The sequence below is a fragment of the Balaenoptera musculus genome, chromosome 2, assembly GCF_009873245.2.
Source record: "Balaenoptera musculus isolate JJ_BM4_2016_0621 chromosome 2, mBalMus1.pri.v3, whole genome shotgun sequence".
In the NCBI taxonomy this organism is placed as follows: Eukaryota; Metazoa; Chordata; class Mammalia; order Artiodactyla; family Balaenopteridae; genus Balaenoptera; species Balaenoptera musculus.
The window spans coordinates 114,893,616-114,912,937 of NC_045786.1; the positions used below are offsets into that span (position 1 = coordinate 114,893,616).

The following is a 19,322-nucleotide window of genomic DNA, read 5'->3' on the forward strand; positions in this document are numbered from 1 at the left end:
TCTGTAATGTAATCTCAAGAACATTCCACTAGCCAGGACCTGTCCCAGGTAGAATGAAGATGTAGGTGAGCTTGACATCAGAATTCACCTTTTTCTCTCCTCTTTTTCTTCCCAGTCCGTTCTTAGGAACCCTGAGTGCCTGGGATCTTTGGCTTCCTGGAGACCCATTTTCACTCCCCGAGTTATGTCTCTTTGTCTCGGACATTTCCAAATGCTTTAGATTTACCTCTCTTTTCCTCCCCCACTGAAACATGTTCAAATTTCATGTCCTGTTTTTTTTGGGGGCCCTATGCTGTTTTGGAAATGACATAAACCACTCTCTATTGGTGATTCAATGATGTACATATTGTGCCTAGCAACGGGTTAGATGCTGTGCAGTGCAAATAAATAACAACAGCAATAAAAATAAACAAGCATTTCTTGAGAGTTCCAGAGACCAGGAACTTATCGTTATCAATTTTTATAAGGCAAGGGTTAAGAATTTTTGTTCTCATTTTGCAGAAGACCTTCAGAGAGACCAGTAATAGAGTTTGCAAGTGTTAGAATTAGGATTCTGATCCAGGCCCAGCTAACTCCAAAGTCTATATTTATACTATGCAAAGTCTATATTTATACTTTGCTTTATACTAGCATATTTATACTATGCTTCTATCCAGGTACGTGGAGTGGTCAGTGGACGGATCTGCATTAACCCATTAGATAAAGGGTCAGAATGGGTGGGACAAGAATGGGGGAATGTATGAAAAGAGATTTGTAAGAAAGAAAAAAAAGTAAAGTTTGCAGAGAAGTTTGTCCTTGAGTTATTGTTTGGAGAGTATTTAGACATGCACAAAAAGATAAGCAACATATCCATAACTTAAAGAACTGAGAGGTCTTTCTGGCCCTGTGAATTGTCCTGGAGACAACACCTGCCATGTGAGAGACACTGTTTTAAATGCATTTATTCCTTTCTTTCTTAACGCACCTTTACCCAGGATGCACTAATGTTGTAATTCCCAGCTTACCAAATGTTGTTATTCTCAACTTACTGAGGTATAAAGAAATTAATTACTTGCTTATTGCCAAGTGATAACTTTAAACAGGATTTGAACAGAGGAAGTCTGACTGCAGAGTCTACATTCTTAAACACTATGCTAAAAGTAGGGCCAGATGCTGAGAGAATTGAAACTTAGAAAGAGGAAGTTAGATGCATGCAGCAAGCAACAAAAAACCATTGTGCTGGGGAGAGGAGTATTTGAAGATCGGTGTGATAGAACTTTGCAGGATGTATGGAAGGGGGAAGAGACAGGGTGCAGTGCTCAATCCAACTGGAAGACCTTTGCTCTGCAAGCTGAGGTGATGAGGTGACTGGAGTGTGGTAGAAGTGAGCGGGGAGAAGGAGCACACCTGAACAGCTCTGTCCAAGGGAGAAGCTCAGTTTTTCATTGGATAAGCAGGTGAAGGACAGAGGAGACAAAGATGATCCCAAAGTTTTGTATCTTGAAGGTGAGGAATCTAGGTGAGATAGCGATACCAGACATGGGATTTAGGAGCCCTCAGCACAGAGGAAAGAGCTGAAACACTGAAGATGATTTTTCTAATGTGGAAAGAGTAGCTCAACCTTGGAAGCCCCATACCAGTTCGGAAGATAGTGAAAGAAAAACCAGTGACTAAGTCAAATTATGATGGATTTGAAAGGTAGATGGAGAGCTGGGATAGTGCAGGCTGAAAAAAGCTCATGGAGGAAGAGCAATTTCAAGAAGAGTCAACAGTATTGCCAGCTGTGGCTTGGAGGTCACAGAGACCACGATCTAAAGATCTAAAGTTCATTTGATTTGATTTGATGAAAAGGTCATTTGGTTAATGTAAGAATATAACTTTAGTAGGGAGGTGGGGATGGAGTAGTACTGGCTAAGGGCCACTTTCTCCTCAGGGGTCATTAATAGACGTTAATAGGAAAGAAATTTGTCTATAGTTAGCAGCATTGTGTGTAGATCCTAGTAGCCACTCACTAATTTTGTGACCTATGCAAAATAAGCCTGCTCCAAAATAAGGATAATAATACCTCCCATGTAGTTTCATTGTGGCAGTTAGAGACGATGTGTGTGGATCGCCTAGCACAAAGTCTGGTACATAACAGATGCTCAAAAAGTATTTGTTGATTGGATGGGATGACAAGTGTGACAGTGGGGATTAAGAAAGCAGATCGTCATGCCCTCTTCTCTATTTTGGAAAGGCAGGAAAGAGGCAAGTTCTAGCATGGTGGGAAAGAAGGTGCTATGTTAACTTAGAGAGACCCAGGTTTCCACTGATGCTAGTTAATGGATAATGTACTGTATTGTTGTGCTTCTTCAGGGACACGAGCATTTGTGCAAAGTAGCAAAGAAGTAATGTATGATTGCTGGTTATGGTGTCACTGACTGAGTTACAGAGTTCAGGAGAGAAGAGATTTGGGTGGGGTGGGATGATAATGAGTTTGCTTTTAGACCTGTTGATTCTGAGATATCTGTAGGATATATAGGTTGAGATCTTCAGCAGGCAATTGTATATATAGCTGAAGATGTGGTCAATGGCCTGAGATTGTAATATTAAATTTTTTGTAAACTACTATACTAGTTTTAAATGTGATCTCTCCTACATTTAGACCTCTTTTTTTAGAGCCTGAACTAAACTGTCAATGTGAATGTATTTTGCATCTAAAGAGCACAAAATGATAAAGAGAGACCCGCTTTCTTATCTCTGTGGCAGAATTCCAAGAGACTACTCCACTCGGACCCTTCACGATCTGTGCGCCACTATCCCAGCCCAAGAGCTGCCCATTGACTTGCGCCTGGCTTCTCGAGTGTATCATACAGCCGACAAGAAAGGCCACAATACTGTACTTGGAGTATGTGGAACCTCTTTCTTAAATGATCGCTATACAGATGAAGAGCAAAGAGATAGGTAAGAGCTCCACTGGTAATTTTGTTTTAAACTAGATTTAAACGGCCAAAGAATTTCTGCCTTTGAGGCTTAGATTTTGAAGACTTGCTTCTGAAAGGAGCGGTTTTGATCCTTTCCATTCCTTCCCGGTACATACACAGTCTAGGTCAGTGTCTTCATTTCCTGCCATTATTGACATGAACCATGCCCTATCGTAAGGTAACTTTAGTTTAGTGGTTTATGGTTCCCAAAGAGTGTCACATACATGATCTCATTTGTTCTTTGTAACAACTCTGTGGAGTACAGATGTGGAAATTGAAGCTTATAAGAACCAAGCAACTTTGCCAGGCTTATACAACTAAGAACATCACAGATTTAGGAGTTGAAGCCAGTTTTTAGATTTCACCATCATTGGGCATGCTTGGGTCCAGGGATCATGTACAAATGTCATTTCCTCTGGACCTTTTTGCATTTCTCCTTGTGTCTCACTTTCCTTTGGAATGTGAGTATTCTTTTATGGAGAGTATATAATTTATAGCATCCTCAAATGAGAGGAGAAAAGGGAAGGGGACTAACATTTATTTAACAGGAACTGTATTCCTTGCACTGTGCTGTGTGCTTTGCATTTTCCTGTTTAAATCTTCAATCATAAGGGAGAAGTCATAATTTCCATTTTATTCATGGAGAAACTTAGGCTTTATAATGTCAGGTAACCTGCCCAAGTTTTATCTCTAGATAGTGATTAGAATCCAGATTTGTGGGACTTCCCTGGTGGTCTAGTGGTAGAGAATCCGCCTTCCAATGCAGGGGACGCGGGTTTGATCCCTGGTCAGTGAACTAAGATCCCACATGCCGTGGGGCAACTAAGCCCGCATGCCACAAATACTGAGCTCGTGCACCTCAACTGGAGAGCCCGTGTGCCACAAACTACAGAGCCCATGCGTCTTGGAGCCTGTGCGCCACAACTAGAGAGAGAAAACTCGCACTCCACGAGACAGAAGCCCACGAGCTACAACGAAAGATCCTGCATGTCTCAACAAAGATCCCGCGTGTCGCAACTAAGACCTGACACAGCCAAAAAAAAAAAAAAAAAAAGAATCCAGATTTGTTTAACTTAATTTTTCTCAAACTTTTTTTTTCATTATCACCCCAGTAAGAAGGCTTTTTAGACTCCCCCACCCAACTTCCCCTCTCCATTATATTGTAGTGCTCTAGATACACTGTATATCTGTTTATGGTACTGTATGTATATCTGTGCCTTACTTATACATAAAAAGAGTAAGCTTTTTCACCCCCCACCCTCCCCAGCCACTAATTTTCACTCCCTTGGGGGGTGATATCACCTGCACATAGAGAATGCATACTCTAAAGTTTCTTGTCTTTCAGAAGAGCTGGTAAGAATCCTGAAAAATCATCTATAACAGGTTTTTAAAATACTCAAATATTAAATATTAAGTTAAATTTAAGTAGATGTATGTTTAGTGTTATATTTGAACTATTCTAGATATATACGAATAATACTTTAAAAGATCACTTTTAATTAACACTATCAAAAAATTGTAAGTAACTAATCCACACTTTTCATGCTATATTCTGATCCCATTTCCTCAAACTTTACCTTTAGTAAAAATTGTAACACTTTACTGCGTTCTTTTAAGGCTTAAAGTCATGGTTTCCCTGTGTTTAGTAATCACAATGCCATTCAGTATGAATCCCCAAAAGAAGTTCATTCTCATGTTTATTTTCTGTTAGGCAAAAAGATTTTTTAAGGGATTTATGTGTTATTCATAATTTTATGAATAAAATTATATGTGAAGAATTTTAGAAATTTCAGAATTGCTCCAGCAATTATAGAATTGCTTCTATAATCTGGTAGATTATAGAAGTTCCATATGACTTCTTTGGAATGTCTTTGAAAAGCCTAAAGCTGAGAGTGGACATAAAGACATAAACATAATCCAGTAGTTATGAAACTACTATATTGAGTCATTTCTATTAGCACTCTGCAAGTCAAGCATCCTTGGCTTACAGCTTCTATTATCCATGCAAAGTGTTAAAAATACTGATTTCTTTCCAATTCTAAATTTTTTTTTTCAAGTAGGTCTCACTTTCTTTTTCCAAGAGAGTCAATGAATGTTCTATTTGATGATGATAATTCTTGGCAATTTGTTCCTAAGTACCAAATAAGAAGTTAATTTAAGTACTGAATATTTAATTCTCTGGCATCCATCTCTTGAGGATTACCTTGCTAAACATAGCTTAACCTTTTCAAAATATATCTGTCTGCTGAGCCTACAAGTTCAGAGAAATGTATAATTTTTTCTGCACTAATAAGTTGTCTCAAGAAAGGTAATTGTGAATACAAAATGAATACCCTTTCACTTGGTGGCTTTTTGGTTTTTCTGTGCAATGAACAGTTCCACAAAGCATAATACTTGTGTGTATATAGTTTTAATGCTTTCCTAATTTTGCACATAGTAACTGTTATTTGTGGGAAACACCAAGGATATTTTAATGGGATAGTGTGGGTGCATAAGTTTATTTAAAATAGCAATGTACTGTTCAAACATGTTTATTTTGCTAAATAGCAGTTTTGATTAGAACTATAAAAATATTCCATATTGATCATATTTTTGCTTTTAAAGTTTCTGTATTGTAAAGAGAAGTTTATAGACATCTAAGAATTAGAACTCTTAGCATGGAATTTTAGATTTTGGGTTTTAAAATAAGGGAAATTATTAAAAGTGTTTAAACACTTAGATTAGTGTTAACAGTTTGGTGAGTAACCTTCTGAACATCTCTGTGTAAACATGTGTTTAAACCATAGATGGCATTCTATAGACTTATATTTTCCACTCTAGGTTATGTGTGAACATTTAAATTACTTCATAATATTTGCTAAATTAACCATGCTGCAGTGTAAGAAAATTCCTAGGTGTGGAATTATTTATTAAAATTTTTGGTTTAAAAATTTTGATGCATATTGCTGAACTTCTCTCCAGAAAAATCATACCAGTTTATATGCTTACCAACAATTTATGATATTGTTCATTTCCTTTCAACCTGGCCAAACCACTAATTGTCAATCTTCTGGATCTTTTCCTAATCTGATGAAGAGAAATATCTCTTTATTTATTGTTTTATTCATTTCTAATAAGATTGAGCATACTTTTGGATGTCTCTTGGTTATTTGTTTTTCTCCTTTTGAGAATTACCAATTCATATTCTGTTATCATTCATCTTTTTCTTATAGATTTATAAGTGATCTTTTTATATTAAAGATTTTTGTCATATATAATGTAGACTTTAAAAAATTGTTTTGCTTGCTTTTCAGTTTTGTTTATGTTGTTTTATGCTATCCAGAAGTTGTATGCTAATACAGAAGTAGTGAAAACTGGCAATAGTTCCCTTTATGTGTTCTAGTCTTGGTGTCATTCTTAGAAAGGGCTTTTCTACACTTCAATTTAAATATATTCTGTTGGGGCTTCCCTGGTGGCACAGTGGTTAAGAATCTGCCTGCCATTGCGAGGTACACGGGTTTGATCCCTGGTCTGGGAAGATCCCACATGCCGCGGAGCAGCTAAGCCCGTGCGCCACAACTACTGAGCCCGTGCTCTAGAGCCCGCAAGCCACAACTACTGAGCCCACGTGCTACAACTACTAAAGCCTGTGCGCCTAGATCCCGTGCTTCTCAACAAGAGAAGCCACGACAATGAGAAGCCTGTGCACCGTAATGAAGAGTAGCCCCCACTCACCACAACTAGAGAAAGCCAGCACACAGCAACGAAGACCCAACATAGCCAAAAAACAAGCAAACAAATAAATAAATTTAAATAAATATATTCTGTCATATTTTCTTCTAGTAATTTTATGGCTTTCTTTTAAAAAATTAAATCTTTGATTCATCTTTAATTAGTTTGATAAGAAGAATAAGCATTAATGTTTCTTTCCCAAATGACTAGCCAATTGCACGATATCGTTTATTCAATAAATCCTCTTTTTCTCACTAATTTGAAATGCCAACTTTTCATACCTTAAATTCAAATGTGTTATCAAGACTATTTATGGACTTACATTCTATTTCACTGATTTTTCTATGTAAAATGGCTTGTGTATTTTGTTGATCCACCATCAAGAGAGAGCTGGTGGCAAAAATGCTGTCTCGGCAAACATTGGCTGACCTTCTCAAGTCAGGTACCCTTACAGCCAGCTTCTGGTGGTAAGCAGTGCTTAGACTATAGGTCCCAGATTTAGCCCTCAACTCAACTTCAAATTACAAGGGAAATTCCTAGTCACATTTTAGAAAAACATGTACAGTTTTATACATTAAAACAGCAGTGACTACAACAACAAAAATTAGAAAAGCAAAAGTTAAATGTCAGAATTCAAAGTTTAATTTCATTTATTATTTTGCTACAAAATAATAATAAAAATACAAATATGCAAGAAAATACAAAAAAGGAAAACAGTTACTCAAAATCCTGCCATCCAGAGATAATACTATTCTTAAGTATATGATTCCAGACTTATCTGTATGCAAATAAATCATATGGAACAAAACTTGGATAATGCTATGTAAATAATGTTTTGTAACCTGATTTTTAAAACTTATTATGTTGTAATTATCTTTCTATGTCACGAAGTACAGATCTGAATAATCATTTAAATTGATCAGTAAATATTTTTTGTGTACCTACTGTGTGGCAGGCATTGAGTTAGGCACTAGGTAAGCATATGCAAACAAGGGAAACGTAATCCCTGCCCTCAGGGAATTTGGAGATTAGCAGAGAAGAAAGGTGGTGAATTAATTATTGTGAATGTGACAATTAATATGCAGATGTGCAGTGTATGGAAGCATGTAAGAAGAGTTCCCAATTATCTGGGGGAGATTGAGGAAATGATACTTAAATCGAAATCTGAGGAATAAATAGAAGATAGCTAGGAAGAGGGGAAAGAATTGTTTTAGTTTCTTGCTACTCAAAAGTATAGTTCACAGACCAGCAGCATCACCATCACCTGGAAGATTGTTAAAAATACAGGTGATTTGTATGCACATTGAAGTTTGAGAGTCTGTGCTGTGGACAGTTGGAACCCATTTGAGAATTGGAAAGATGTCAAGCAGTAGTGAATAGGAAGAGCAGTGATGCAGTTCATGCTGGAGAGGACACAAGAGTCAGATTATGTAGGATTTATGGATGCTCTCTATGTGTATGTGAGAGCATGTCTGTGAGGACTTGGGGGAGAGATTTTTATTCACAGTATATGGAGACATCACTGATAGGATTTTTTGAGGAAGAATGACATGATCAGATTTGCTTTAAGATATCACAGTCCTCATCGTGACTTCTCAGTAGCACTTAACACAGTTAATCACTTGCCTCTTCCATATAACACCTTTATCCCTTGGCCTCAGGACTGCATTCTCTCTTGATTCTATTCCTGCCTCCTTTGCTATGTCTTCTTAGTCTCTCTTGCTGGTATCTCCTCATCTCTTGACTTCAAAACATTGGAGTGCCCAAAGCTTATCCTTGGACCTAGGATTTTCTCCTCTAACTATACCCTCAAAGTGATCTTATCCAGGACTATGGCTTTAAATATGATCTATATGCTGATAACTATTATTAACTAAGATAAATGATTAAGGACTGTAATTGTCCTTATAATAACTAAAAACTGAAAACAACTTAAGTGTCCATCAATGGAAGACATTTTATAGTGCACCCAATGATGGGATGTATTGGAATTGCAGTAAAGAATAAGGTAGAGCTCTGTGTGCTGAAACAAGTTAGAACTAAGTATATAAACAGATATGTGATTATGTACAACAAATTTTTTACATGGAAGAAAATTCAGGAAACTGTTAACTGTGATCCTTCTGTCTTCCTTGTAGATTGTACACCAAATGGATGAAAAGTGAAACTCAACTTATTTTTTGCTTTATTTATATGGTATGTGTTTGCCCTTTCTTTTACTTTCAATTTTTCTTAGTTGTGTCCCTTGTAGATTGCATAGTATTGAACATTTTTTTAAGCCAATCAGAAATGAATTCTCTTATAGTAGGTTGGATCATCCCATATTCATTTATTGTCATATCAGATGCATTTGGTATTATTCTTGTCATCTTATTTTGTAGTCTCTCTCTTTCTCTTTTGCTTCTTTGCTCTTTCCTATAATCTGACGTATTTGTCAATATTTGTCTATGTGTTTTTTGTTTGTATCATTGTCTTATATCTAATATTGTGAGACAGAAATCTGAAATTTAAATCTTATTTTATTTGCATGTAATTTATTTCTTCTCCACTCCTAGATGCTTATTATAGGGTTTAAATTTTGCTTTAAATTAAATAATTTCACTAGCATATGTTTGGGAGTGGATTGTTTTCTAATTACTTTTTCCTGGTACATGGAAAGCCCTTTTGATATGCAAATACAGCTCTTCAGTTTAGGGCTTTTTCTGTTTTATTTCGAGTAGTGTTTTCATTCTGTTTATTTGGTACATTTCTTCAGGAATACCAATTAGCCATATGTTGCATCTTCACTATCCGTCACCTACATTTATCATCTCCTTGCCTACCTTCATCTCTCAAACCTATGTTCTATATCAATGGTTTCATTTTCTGAGATGTAAATTTAAAAAATTTGTTCTAATTACCACTTTTTATCACTATGGCATTTTTCTTATTTGTTCTTAATTCTATCAGACTCTTAAGAAAAATCCAAGTCTTTTGTTTTATCTGAACTTTTACCTGTTTCATGAAAGCATTAAAAAAATTTATTTTGAGAGCCCAGAGTAGACCCTTTCAAAATATTTTTTGATTTCTATAATAAAACTCTTCTAAAAGAATGTTCTTCATATAATTTTTTGAATACTATATTTCTTTCTTATGCTTTGCAGACTCTCTTCATAGAACTCATATTGGATTTTCCAGTGTACTCGTCTTTGAATGAAGATAGGCCATTTCTGGCTGCCCAAAGTTAATATCAGATAGCTTTACCTGGCAATTCTTTTTTTTTAAAATTAATTAATTTATTTTTTAACATCTGTATTGGAGTATAATTGCTTTACAGTGGTGTGTTAGTTTCTGCTGTATAACAAAGTGAATCAGCTATACATATACATATATCCCCATATCTCCTCCCCCTTGCGTCTCCCTCCCACGCTCCCTATCCCACCCCTCTAGGTGGACACAAAGCACCTAGCTGATCTCCCTGTGCTATGTGGCTGCTTCCCACTAGCTATCTATTTTACATTTGGTAGTGTATATATGTCCATGCCACTCTCTCACTGCGTCCCAGATTACCCTTCCCCCTCCCTGTGTCCTCAAGTCCATTCTCTATATCTACGTCTTTATTCCTGTCCTGCCCCTAGGTTCTTCAGCCCCTTTTTTTTTTTTTTTTAGATTCCATATATATGTGTTAGCGTACATTATTTATTTCTCTCTTTTGGACTCACTTCACTCTGTATGACAGACTCTAACTCCATCCACCTCACTACAAATAACTCCATTTCGTTTCTTTTTATGGCTGAGTAATATCTATGTGCCACATTCTTTATCCATTTATCTGTCGATGGACACTTAGGTTGCTTCCATATCCTGGCTATTGGAAATAGAGCTGCCATGAACATTGTGGTACATGACTCTTTTTGAATTATGGTTTTCTCAGGGTATATGCCCAATAGTGGGATTGCTGGGTCGTATGGTAGTTCTATTTTTAGTTTTTTAAGGAATCTCCATACTGTTCTCCATAGTGGCTGTATCAATTTACATTCCCACCAACAGAGCAGGAGGGTTCCATTTTCTCCACACCCTCTCCAGCATTTATTGTTCATAGATTTTTTGATGATGGCCATTCTGACTGGTGTGAGGTGATACCTCATTGTAGTTTTGATTTGCATTTCTCTAATGATTAGTGATGTTGAGCATCCTTTCATGTGTTTGTTGGTAATCTGTATATCTTCTTTGGAGAAATGTCTGTTTAGGTCTTCTGCCCATTTTTGGGTTGGGTTGTTCGTTTCTTTGATATTGAGCTGCATGAGCTGCATGTATATTTTGGAGATTAATCCTTTGTCAGTTGCTTCATTTGCAAATATTTTCTCCCATTCTGAGGATTGTCTTTTCATCTTGTTTATGTTTTCCTTTGCTGTGCAAATGCTTTTAAGTTTCATTAGGTCCCATTTGTTTATTTTTGTTTTTATTTCCATTTCTCTAGGAGGTCTATCAAAAAGGATCTTGCTGTGATTAATGTCACAGAATGTTCTGCCTTTGTTTTCCTCTAAGAGTTTTATAGTGTCTGGACTTACTTTTAGGTCTTTAATCCATTTTGAGTTTACTTTTGTGTATGGTGTTAGGGAGTGTTCTAATTTCATTCTTTTACATGTAACTGTTTTCCTAGCATCGCTTATTGAAGAGGCTGTCTTTTCTCCATTGTATATTCTTGCCTCCTTTGTCAAAAATAAGGTGACCATAGGTGCGTGGGTTTATCTCTGGGCTTTCTATCCTGTTCCATTGATGTATATTTCTGTTTTTGTGCCAGTAACATACTGTGTTGATTACTGTAGCTTTGTAGTATAGTCTGAAGTCTGGGAGCGTGATTCCTCCAGCTCAGTTTTTCATTTTCAAATTTGCTTTGGCTATGTGGGGTCTTTTGTGTTTCCATAGAAATTGTGAACTTTTTTGTTCTAGTTCTGTGAAAAATGCCAGTGGTAGTTTGATAGGGGTTGCATTGAATCTATAGATTGCTTTGGGTGGTATAGTCATTTTCACAATATTGGTTCTTCCAATCCAAGAACATGGTATATCTCTCCATCTGTTGGTATCATCTTTAATTTCTTTCATCAGTGTCTTATAGTTTTCTGCACCTGGGTCTTTTGTCTCCTTAGGTAGGTTTATTCCCAGGTACTTTGTTCTTTTTGTTGCAATGGTATATGGGAGTGTTTCCTCAGTTTCTCTTTCAGATTTTTCATCATTAGTGTATAGGAATGCAAGAGATTTCTGTGCATTAATTTTGTATCCTGCTACTTTACCAAATTCATTGATTAGCTCTAGTAGTTTTCTGGTAGCATCTTTAGGATTCTCTATGTATAGTATCATGTCATCTGCAAACAGTGACAGCTTTACTTCTTCTTTTCCGATTTGGATTCCTTTTATTCCTTCTTCTACTCTGATTGCTGTGGCTAAAACTTCCAAAACTATGTTGAATAACAGTGGTGAGAGTGGGCAACCTTGTCTTGTTCCTGATCTTAGTGCAAATGGTTTCAGTTTTTCACCATTCAGAACAATGTTGGCTGTGACTTTGCCATATGTGGCCTTTATTTTGTTGAGGTAAGTTCCCTCTATGCCTGCTTTCTGGAGAGCTTTTATCATAAATGGGTGTTGAATTTTGTTGAAAGCTTTTTCTGCATCTATTGAGATGATCATATGGTTTTTCTCCTTCAATTTGTTAATATGGTTTACCACATTGATTGATTTGCGTGTACTGAAGAATCCTTGCATTCCTGGGATAAACCCCACTTGATCATGGTGTATGATCCTTTTAATGTGCTGTTGGATTCTGTTTGCTAGTGTTTTGTTGAGGATTTTTGCATTTATGTTCATCAGTGATATTGACCTGTAGTTTTCTTTCTTTGTGACATCTTTGTCTGGTTTTGGTATCAGGATGATGGTGGCCTCGTAGAATGAGTTTGGGAGTGTTCCTCCCTCTGCTGTATTTTGGAAGAGTTTGAGAGGGATAGGTGTTAGCTCTTGTGTAAATGTTTGATAGAATTCGCCTGTGAAGCCATCTGGTCCTGGGCTTTTGTTTGTTGGAAGATTTTTAATCACAGTTTCAATTTCAGTGCTTGTGATTGGTCTGTGTATATTTTCTATTTCTTCCTGGTTCAGTCTCAGAATGTTGTGCTTTTCTAAGAATTTGTCCATTTCTTCCAGGTTGTCCATTTTATTGGCATATAGTTGCTTGTAGTAATCTCTCATGATCCTTTGTATTTCTGCAGTGTCAGTTGTTACTTCTCCTTTTTCATTTCTAATTCTATTGATTTGAGTCTTCTCACTTCTTTTCGTGATGAGTCTGGATAATGGTTTATCAATTCTCAAAGAACCAGTTTTTAGTTTTATTGATCTTTGCTACCATTTCCTTCATTTCTTTTTCATTTATTTCTGATCTGATCTTTATGATTTCTTTCCTTCATCTAACTTTGGGACTTTTTTGCTCTTCTTCTTTCTCTAATTGCTTTAGGTATAAGGTTATGTTGTTTATTTGAGATGTTTCTTGTTTCTTGAGGTAGGATTGTATTGCTGTAAACTTCCCTCTTAGAACTGCTTTTGCTGCATCTCATATGTTTTGGGTCGTCGTGTTTTCATTGTTATTTGTTTCTAGGTATTTTTTGACTTCCTCTTTGATTTCTTCAGTGATCTCTTGGTTGTTTAGTAGTGTCTTGTTTAGCCTCCATGTGTTTGTATTTTTTACAGTTTTTTTTCCTGTAATTGATATCTAGTCTCATAATGTTGTGGTCAGAAAAGATACTTGATACGTTTTTAGTTTTCTTAAATTTACCAAGGCTTGATTTTGTGACCCAAGATATGATCTATCCTGGAGAATGTTCCATGAGCACTTGAGAAGAAAGTGTATTCTGTTCTTTTTGGATAGAATTTCCTATAAATATCAATTAAGTCCATCTTGTTTAATGTGTCATTTAAAGCTTGTGTTTCCTTATTCATTTTCATTTTGGTTGATCTGTCCATTGGCGAAAATGAGGTGTTAAAGTCCCCTACTATGATTGTGTTACTGTCGATTTCCCCTTTTATGGCTGTTAGCATTTACCTTACGTATTGAGGTGCTGTTATGTTGGGTGCATAAATACTTACAATCATTATATCTTCTTCTTGAATTGATCCCTTGATCATTATGTAGTGTCCTTCTTTGTCTCTTGTAATAGTCTTTATTTCAAAGTCTATTTCGGCTGATATGAGAATTGCTACTCCAGCTTCCTTTTGATTTCCATTTACATGGAATATCTTTTTCCATCCCCTCACTTTCAGTCTGTATGTGTCCCTAGGTCTGAAGTGGGTCTCTTGTAGACAGCATATATATGGGTTTTGTTTTTGTATCCATTCAGCCAGTCTGTGTCTTTTGGTTGGAGCATTTAATCCATTTACATTTAAGGTAGTTATCAATATGTATGTTCTTATTACCATTTTCTTAATTGTTTTGGGTTTGTTTTTGTAGGTCTTATCCTTCTCTTGTGTTTCCTGCCTAGAGAAGTTCCTTTAGCATTTGTTGTAAAGGTGGTTTGGTGGTGCTGAATTCTCTTAGCTTTTGCTTGTTTGTAAAAATTTTAATTTCTCCGTCAAATCTAAGTGAGATCCTTGCTGGGTAGAGTAATCTTGGTTGTAGTTTTTTCCTTTTCATCACTTTAAATATGTCCTGCCACTCCCTTCTGGCTTGCAGAGTTTCTGTTGAAAGATCAGCTGTTAACCTTATGTGGATTCTCTTGTATGTTATTTGTTGCTTTTCCCTTGCTGCTTTTAATATTTTTTCTTTGTATTTAATTTTTGATAGTTTGATTAATATGTGTCTTGGTGTGTTTCCCCTTAGATTTATCCTGTATGGGACTCTCTGTGCTTCCTGGACTTGATTGACTATTTCCTTTCCCATATTAGGGAAATTTTCAACTATAATCTCTTCAAATATTTTCTCAGTCCCTTTCTTTTTCTCTTTTTCTTCTGGGACCCCTATAATTCGCATGTTGGTGAGTTTAATGTTGTCCCAGAGGTCTCTGAGACTGTCCTCAATTCTTTTCATTCTTTTTTCTTTATTCTGCTCTGCGGTAGTTATTTCCACTATTTTGTCTTCCAGGTCACTTATCTGTTCTTCTGCCTCAGTTATTCTGCTATTGATTCCTTCTAGAGAACTTTTAATTTCATTTATTGTATTGTTCATCATTGTTTGTTGGCTCTTTAGTTCTTTTAGGTCCTTGTTAAACATTTCTTGTATCTTCTCCATTCTATTTCCAAGATTTTGGATCATCTTTACTATCATTACTCTGAATTCTTTTTCAGGTAGACTGCCTATTTCCTCTTCATTTGTTTGGTCTGGTGGGTTTTTACCTTGCTCCTTCATCTGCTTTGTATTTCTCTGTCTTCTTATTTTGCTTAAATTACTGTGTTTGGGGTCTCCTTTTCACAGGCTTCAGGTTTGTAATTCCCGTTGTTTTTGGTGTCTGCCCCCAGCTGGCAAGGTTGGTTCAGTAGGCCTCCTGGTGGAGGGGCCTGGTGCCTATGTTCTGGTGGATGAGGCTGGATCTAGTCTTTCTGTTGGGCAGGACTGCATCCAGTGGTGTGTTTTGGGGTGTCTTTGAACTTATGATTTTAGGCAGCCTCTCTGCTAATGGGTGGGGTTGTGTTCCTGTCTTGCTAGTTGTTTGGCATGGGGTGTGCAGCACTGTAGCTTGCTGATCATTGAGTGGAGCTGGGTCTTAGTGTTGAGATGGAGATCTCTGGGAGAGTTTTTACTGTTTGACATTACGTGGAGCCGGGAGGTCTCTGGTGGAGCAATGTCCTGAATGTCGGCTCTCCCACCTCAGTTACTCAGGCTTGACACCCGGCCGGAGCAGCAAGACCCTATCAGCCACATGGCTCATGAACAACTGCAAGTATTGGAAGTACTATTTGATCAAGTGGGTTGTCCAGCAATTCTCAGGGATTCTTTTTGCAGTGACCTGTCTGAAGTGCTGAACAAGCCAGGAAAATGCCCTTGGCAGATGTCAGATTGGGGCCCCAGGTTCACCTCCAGAAGGCCACTTCGCTGCAGGTAAGCCTTTGGCCTCTTAGATGGCCCCTGGGGCAAGGCACTGTTCCAGTGTGCCTCTGAGCAGGGAGAGAAGCGAATCTTCCACGAGGGGTGGGGCTTGCCTACCTGGAAATTCTTGATTGTTCATTTTGGAAGCATTAGAGTACTACTTTTAGATCTTAAGTAGGAGAACCAGGAGATGCAGGTTTATATTACTATGGTAAAGATTATTCTAGGTTTTTTTCCTGTGCATGTACATATATTACATATACATACATTTTACAAAAATGACATTAAAGATGTTGTTTTGACAGGTTATAATCCTTTGAGGATTTTTATTTTAAAACTGAAGGACAGACATATGGGTAATTATTTTGACTTATCTTTACTACTTATAGTTTACAAATCAACTATATAAAATGAGCTTCCATTAGAAAGATTTTATCTGGCCCCCCTCCCAAATAGCAATATTTGAATAGGAAAGCAGAAAATTATCTAATAGAAAATGTATTGTTGTGCATTTATTGCATAATCTAGTATTAACAACAACTCTATCTAATAGATAAAATCATTCTATTTTCCAAATGAAGAAAATGTGGTTCAGAGGTTGACTAGTTCATATTTATATAGCTGGTAAAAGCTGGAATTCAGACCCAGGTCTCTCTGTTTCTAAATGTGATTTCCATTATATCCCACTGTTTTGTGAACTTGTGAAAGTGCCTCTTATTTTTTTCTCTTTATGTTTCATTCCAAATACTCATTCTCATCTTGTTTTCAGAATCAATGCTGATATAAACTAGGAAGAATCATATTTTACTCACCGTTGATGTTTTGTATTTGGTCTATTGTGACCCAATTTTGGAAGCAAGGTTTCTGCTTATTAGGGTGAGGGTTTTATCTTGTATTGTTTGTTCCTTCTTAGGAACTGAAATCCTGTTTCTGAGTCCTGGGCCAGGGCTGGGGCCTTGCAAACTGAGGGAGACTGTCCTGATATCAATTACTTAATTATTAAAAGCTCTCACTGACTACTGCCTTTATTTGTATTCCCTGTCACTGGTTGCTCCCCACTAGAATGTGCCATCATCCCATGTTAGCCCTTTCTAATGCTGTTTGCAGTGCACCACCACCCGTGGTCTATAGCTCTGCCTTTGGAATAGTGTGTTCTGTCTTCTGCTTCACATTTCCTTCCACTGTGGATATCTGGGACTGACTTTCCCCCACTGTCCCTATTTCCTGCATTGTCTGCCATTCCTTAATGGTCAGGTCTAATCCTGGCCCCAGCACACCCCCACCCCTTACTTGGCCTTGTTCCTTGCTGCATGATCCCGACAATGATACCGAAGAGTATAGGACTTAATCCCTGTTTGAGGTCTAGCTGGTGATACGTGTGACAGAAGCACATATAGCAGAGCTGTAAGAGATCTTAGCCTTCCCCTAGCCTAACCATCTCATATTATGAAGAAACAGAGGCAAAACTTTGCACCCCACATCAGTTTTGGCAGAGTTAGGACTAGAATCAACGGTAACCTCAATTAGGTTATTATTATTATTTTTTAAAATTAATTAATTAATTAATTATTTTTTTATTTATGGCTGTGTTGGGTCTTCGTTTCTGTGCGAGGGCTTTCTCTAGTTCCGGCAAGCGGGGGCCACTCTTCATCGCGGTGCGCGGGCCTCTCACTATGGTGGCCTCTCTTGTTGCGGAGCACAGGCTCCAGATGCCCAGGCTCAGTAATTGTGGCTCACGGGCCTAGCTGCTCTGCGGCATGTGGGATCTTCCCAGACCAGGGCTCAAACCCGTGTCCCCTTCATTGGCAGGCAGATTCTCAACCACTGCACCACCAGGGAAGCCCTAGGTTATTTATATTCATTTTCAACAAATAGCCCCTATACCTAAGTAAGCCTTAAGCATACTTTAAAAAATACAAATTGGAATGACAAATTTATATTAGTATGTACTATCAATATTTCATAAGCTATTAGATTAGTGTATTTTTGTTTTATATGGAAACACCAAAAAAAAGATTATTTGGCAATTTGTGTGATTTCATAACTGCCGATATCTGAAAGTTGGAATATTTTTTTTTAAGCAAAGCAATGTCATTCCACCAGATGTCACTGTTTGCATGTAGCAATGAAGTTACAATGATTAAAAATAAAATTACCCCCTCTCTAATCATATTTTGTAAAAAAAAAAATTCTGTATAATTGCACTCTTATCCTTCTTTAGATTTATTATTTATTAAGACTATATTCCCTGAATTTTTTAAAGTATTGAAAGTATTCATTACTTCTACTGTAGATTTTAAAGACTTCACTAAAAAAACTTATTTGTAGATTAGCATCTTCAAGAAGATGAACTCCTAAAGTCTTTTCTAGACCTAGGAGTTTGCTTTTCAATCAACATTCTTTTAAGTTACTGTTTTCTAAATTGTCAATTGTGACCCAGTAAGTGGATTGTGCAATCAATGTAATGGCTTGCTACTAGTCCCTTAAAGAAATGATGTCTGGGATAGAATATTGCATGTAAGTATTACTTTGGCAAAGCTTTTTACATGAACACTTTAAAAACATTTTTTACATTTATTTATTTATTTATTTATTGGCTGCATTAGGTCTTAGCTGCAGCATGCGGGATCTTTCGTTGCAGCGCGCCAACTCTTTGTTGTGGTGTGCGGGCTTCTCTCTAGTTGTGGCGTGAGGGCTGCAGAGCGTGCGGGCTTATTGGTTGCGGGCTGCGGGCTCTCTAGTTGTGGTGCGTGGGAGCTTAGTTGCCCCACGGCATGTGAGATCTTAGTTTCCTGACCAGGGATCAAACCAGCATCCCCTGCATTGCAAGACGGATTCTTAACCACTGGACCACCAGGGAAGTCCCTGAACACTCTTAAAATATCCCTGAACACATCTTTTCTGAGTTGCGTAAAAGTGACTGTGAGCATTTTCCTGTGAAGGCTCCCCCAGGTTTAGTACCCCAAGGAGCACAGTACATTTTCTAAGGAAGGGATAAGGAAGATGTGATGGGGGAACTTCTCTGTTAGAGTCACACCAGGGAGGGGAGAGGGTTGCAGGAGGGAGAACCCTTCCCTACGCTTCACAAGATGGAGCCCACAGTCACATTTGTGTAACTCATAAAAGATGTGGGCAGAGATTTTTAAGAGTGCTCACAGCCTGGAGCAAATGTTCTCCAAACTTCTTTGACACAACCTATAATAAGAAGAACATTTTACATCTCTGGCCCCATGGGAGACCAGTGTTGACTGGGAAGGAGGTTTAACTCACTCTGAGAGAGATGGGCTTGTTGACTTCATTCAGTCTCTTCTGTCATAATAACAAAAATGATTGTAATATCAACCACTTACTGGGTTTTTTTGTAATTTGTGCAAACTCTTCACATATATTATTTCTAAGCGTTAGACCCTGAAAGATCCCATTGCTGTTGCTATTCATAGATGAGGAAACTGAGACTTAAGAAGGAAAAGTGACTTATCCAACACAGCACATCAAGTGGCCAAACTAAGGCTAAAATCCTGGTTTTTAACCTCATTCCAAAGGCTAGCTCTTCTCACTATAGCAGTGCTTTTTAGGCTTCCCCTGAGTATAAGGGCCATCTGGGTTGTTTAAGTGTATCAGTTCTT

The 19,322-nt window shown here is 37.4% G+C and overlaps 1 protein-coding gene across 1 annotated transcript in view; it reads left to right on the forward strand.

Annotated features, from left to right (window-relative positions):
* TTC6 (tetratricopeptide repeat domain 6) overlaps window positions 1-19,322 on the forward strand; it is a 230,297-nt gene that overhangs the window by 99,706 nt on the left and 111,269 nt on the right. Inside the window, exon 6 of the mRNA XM_036843605.1 lies at window positions 2,728-2,922. Coding sequence (XP_036699500.1) covers window positions 2,728-2,922 — 195 coding nt within the window. The remainder of the gene's footprint in view (window positions 1-2,727; window positions 2,923-19,322) is intronic.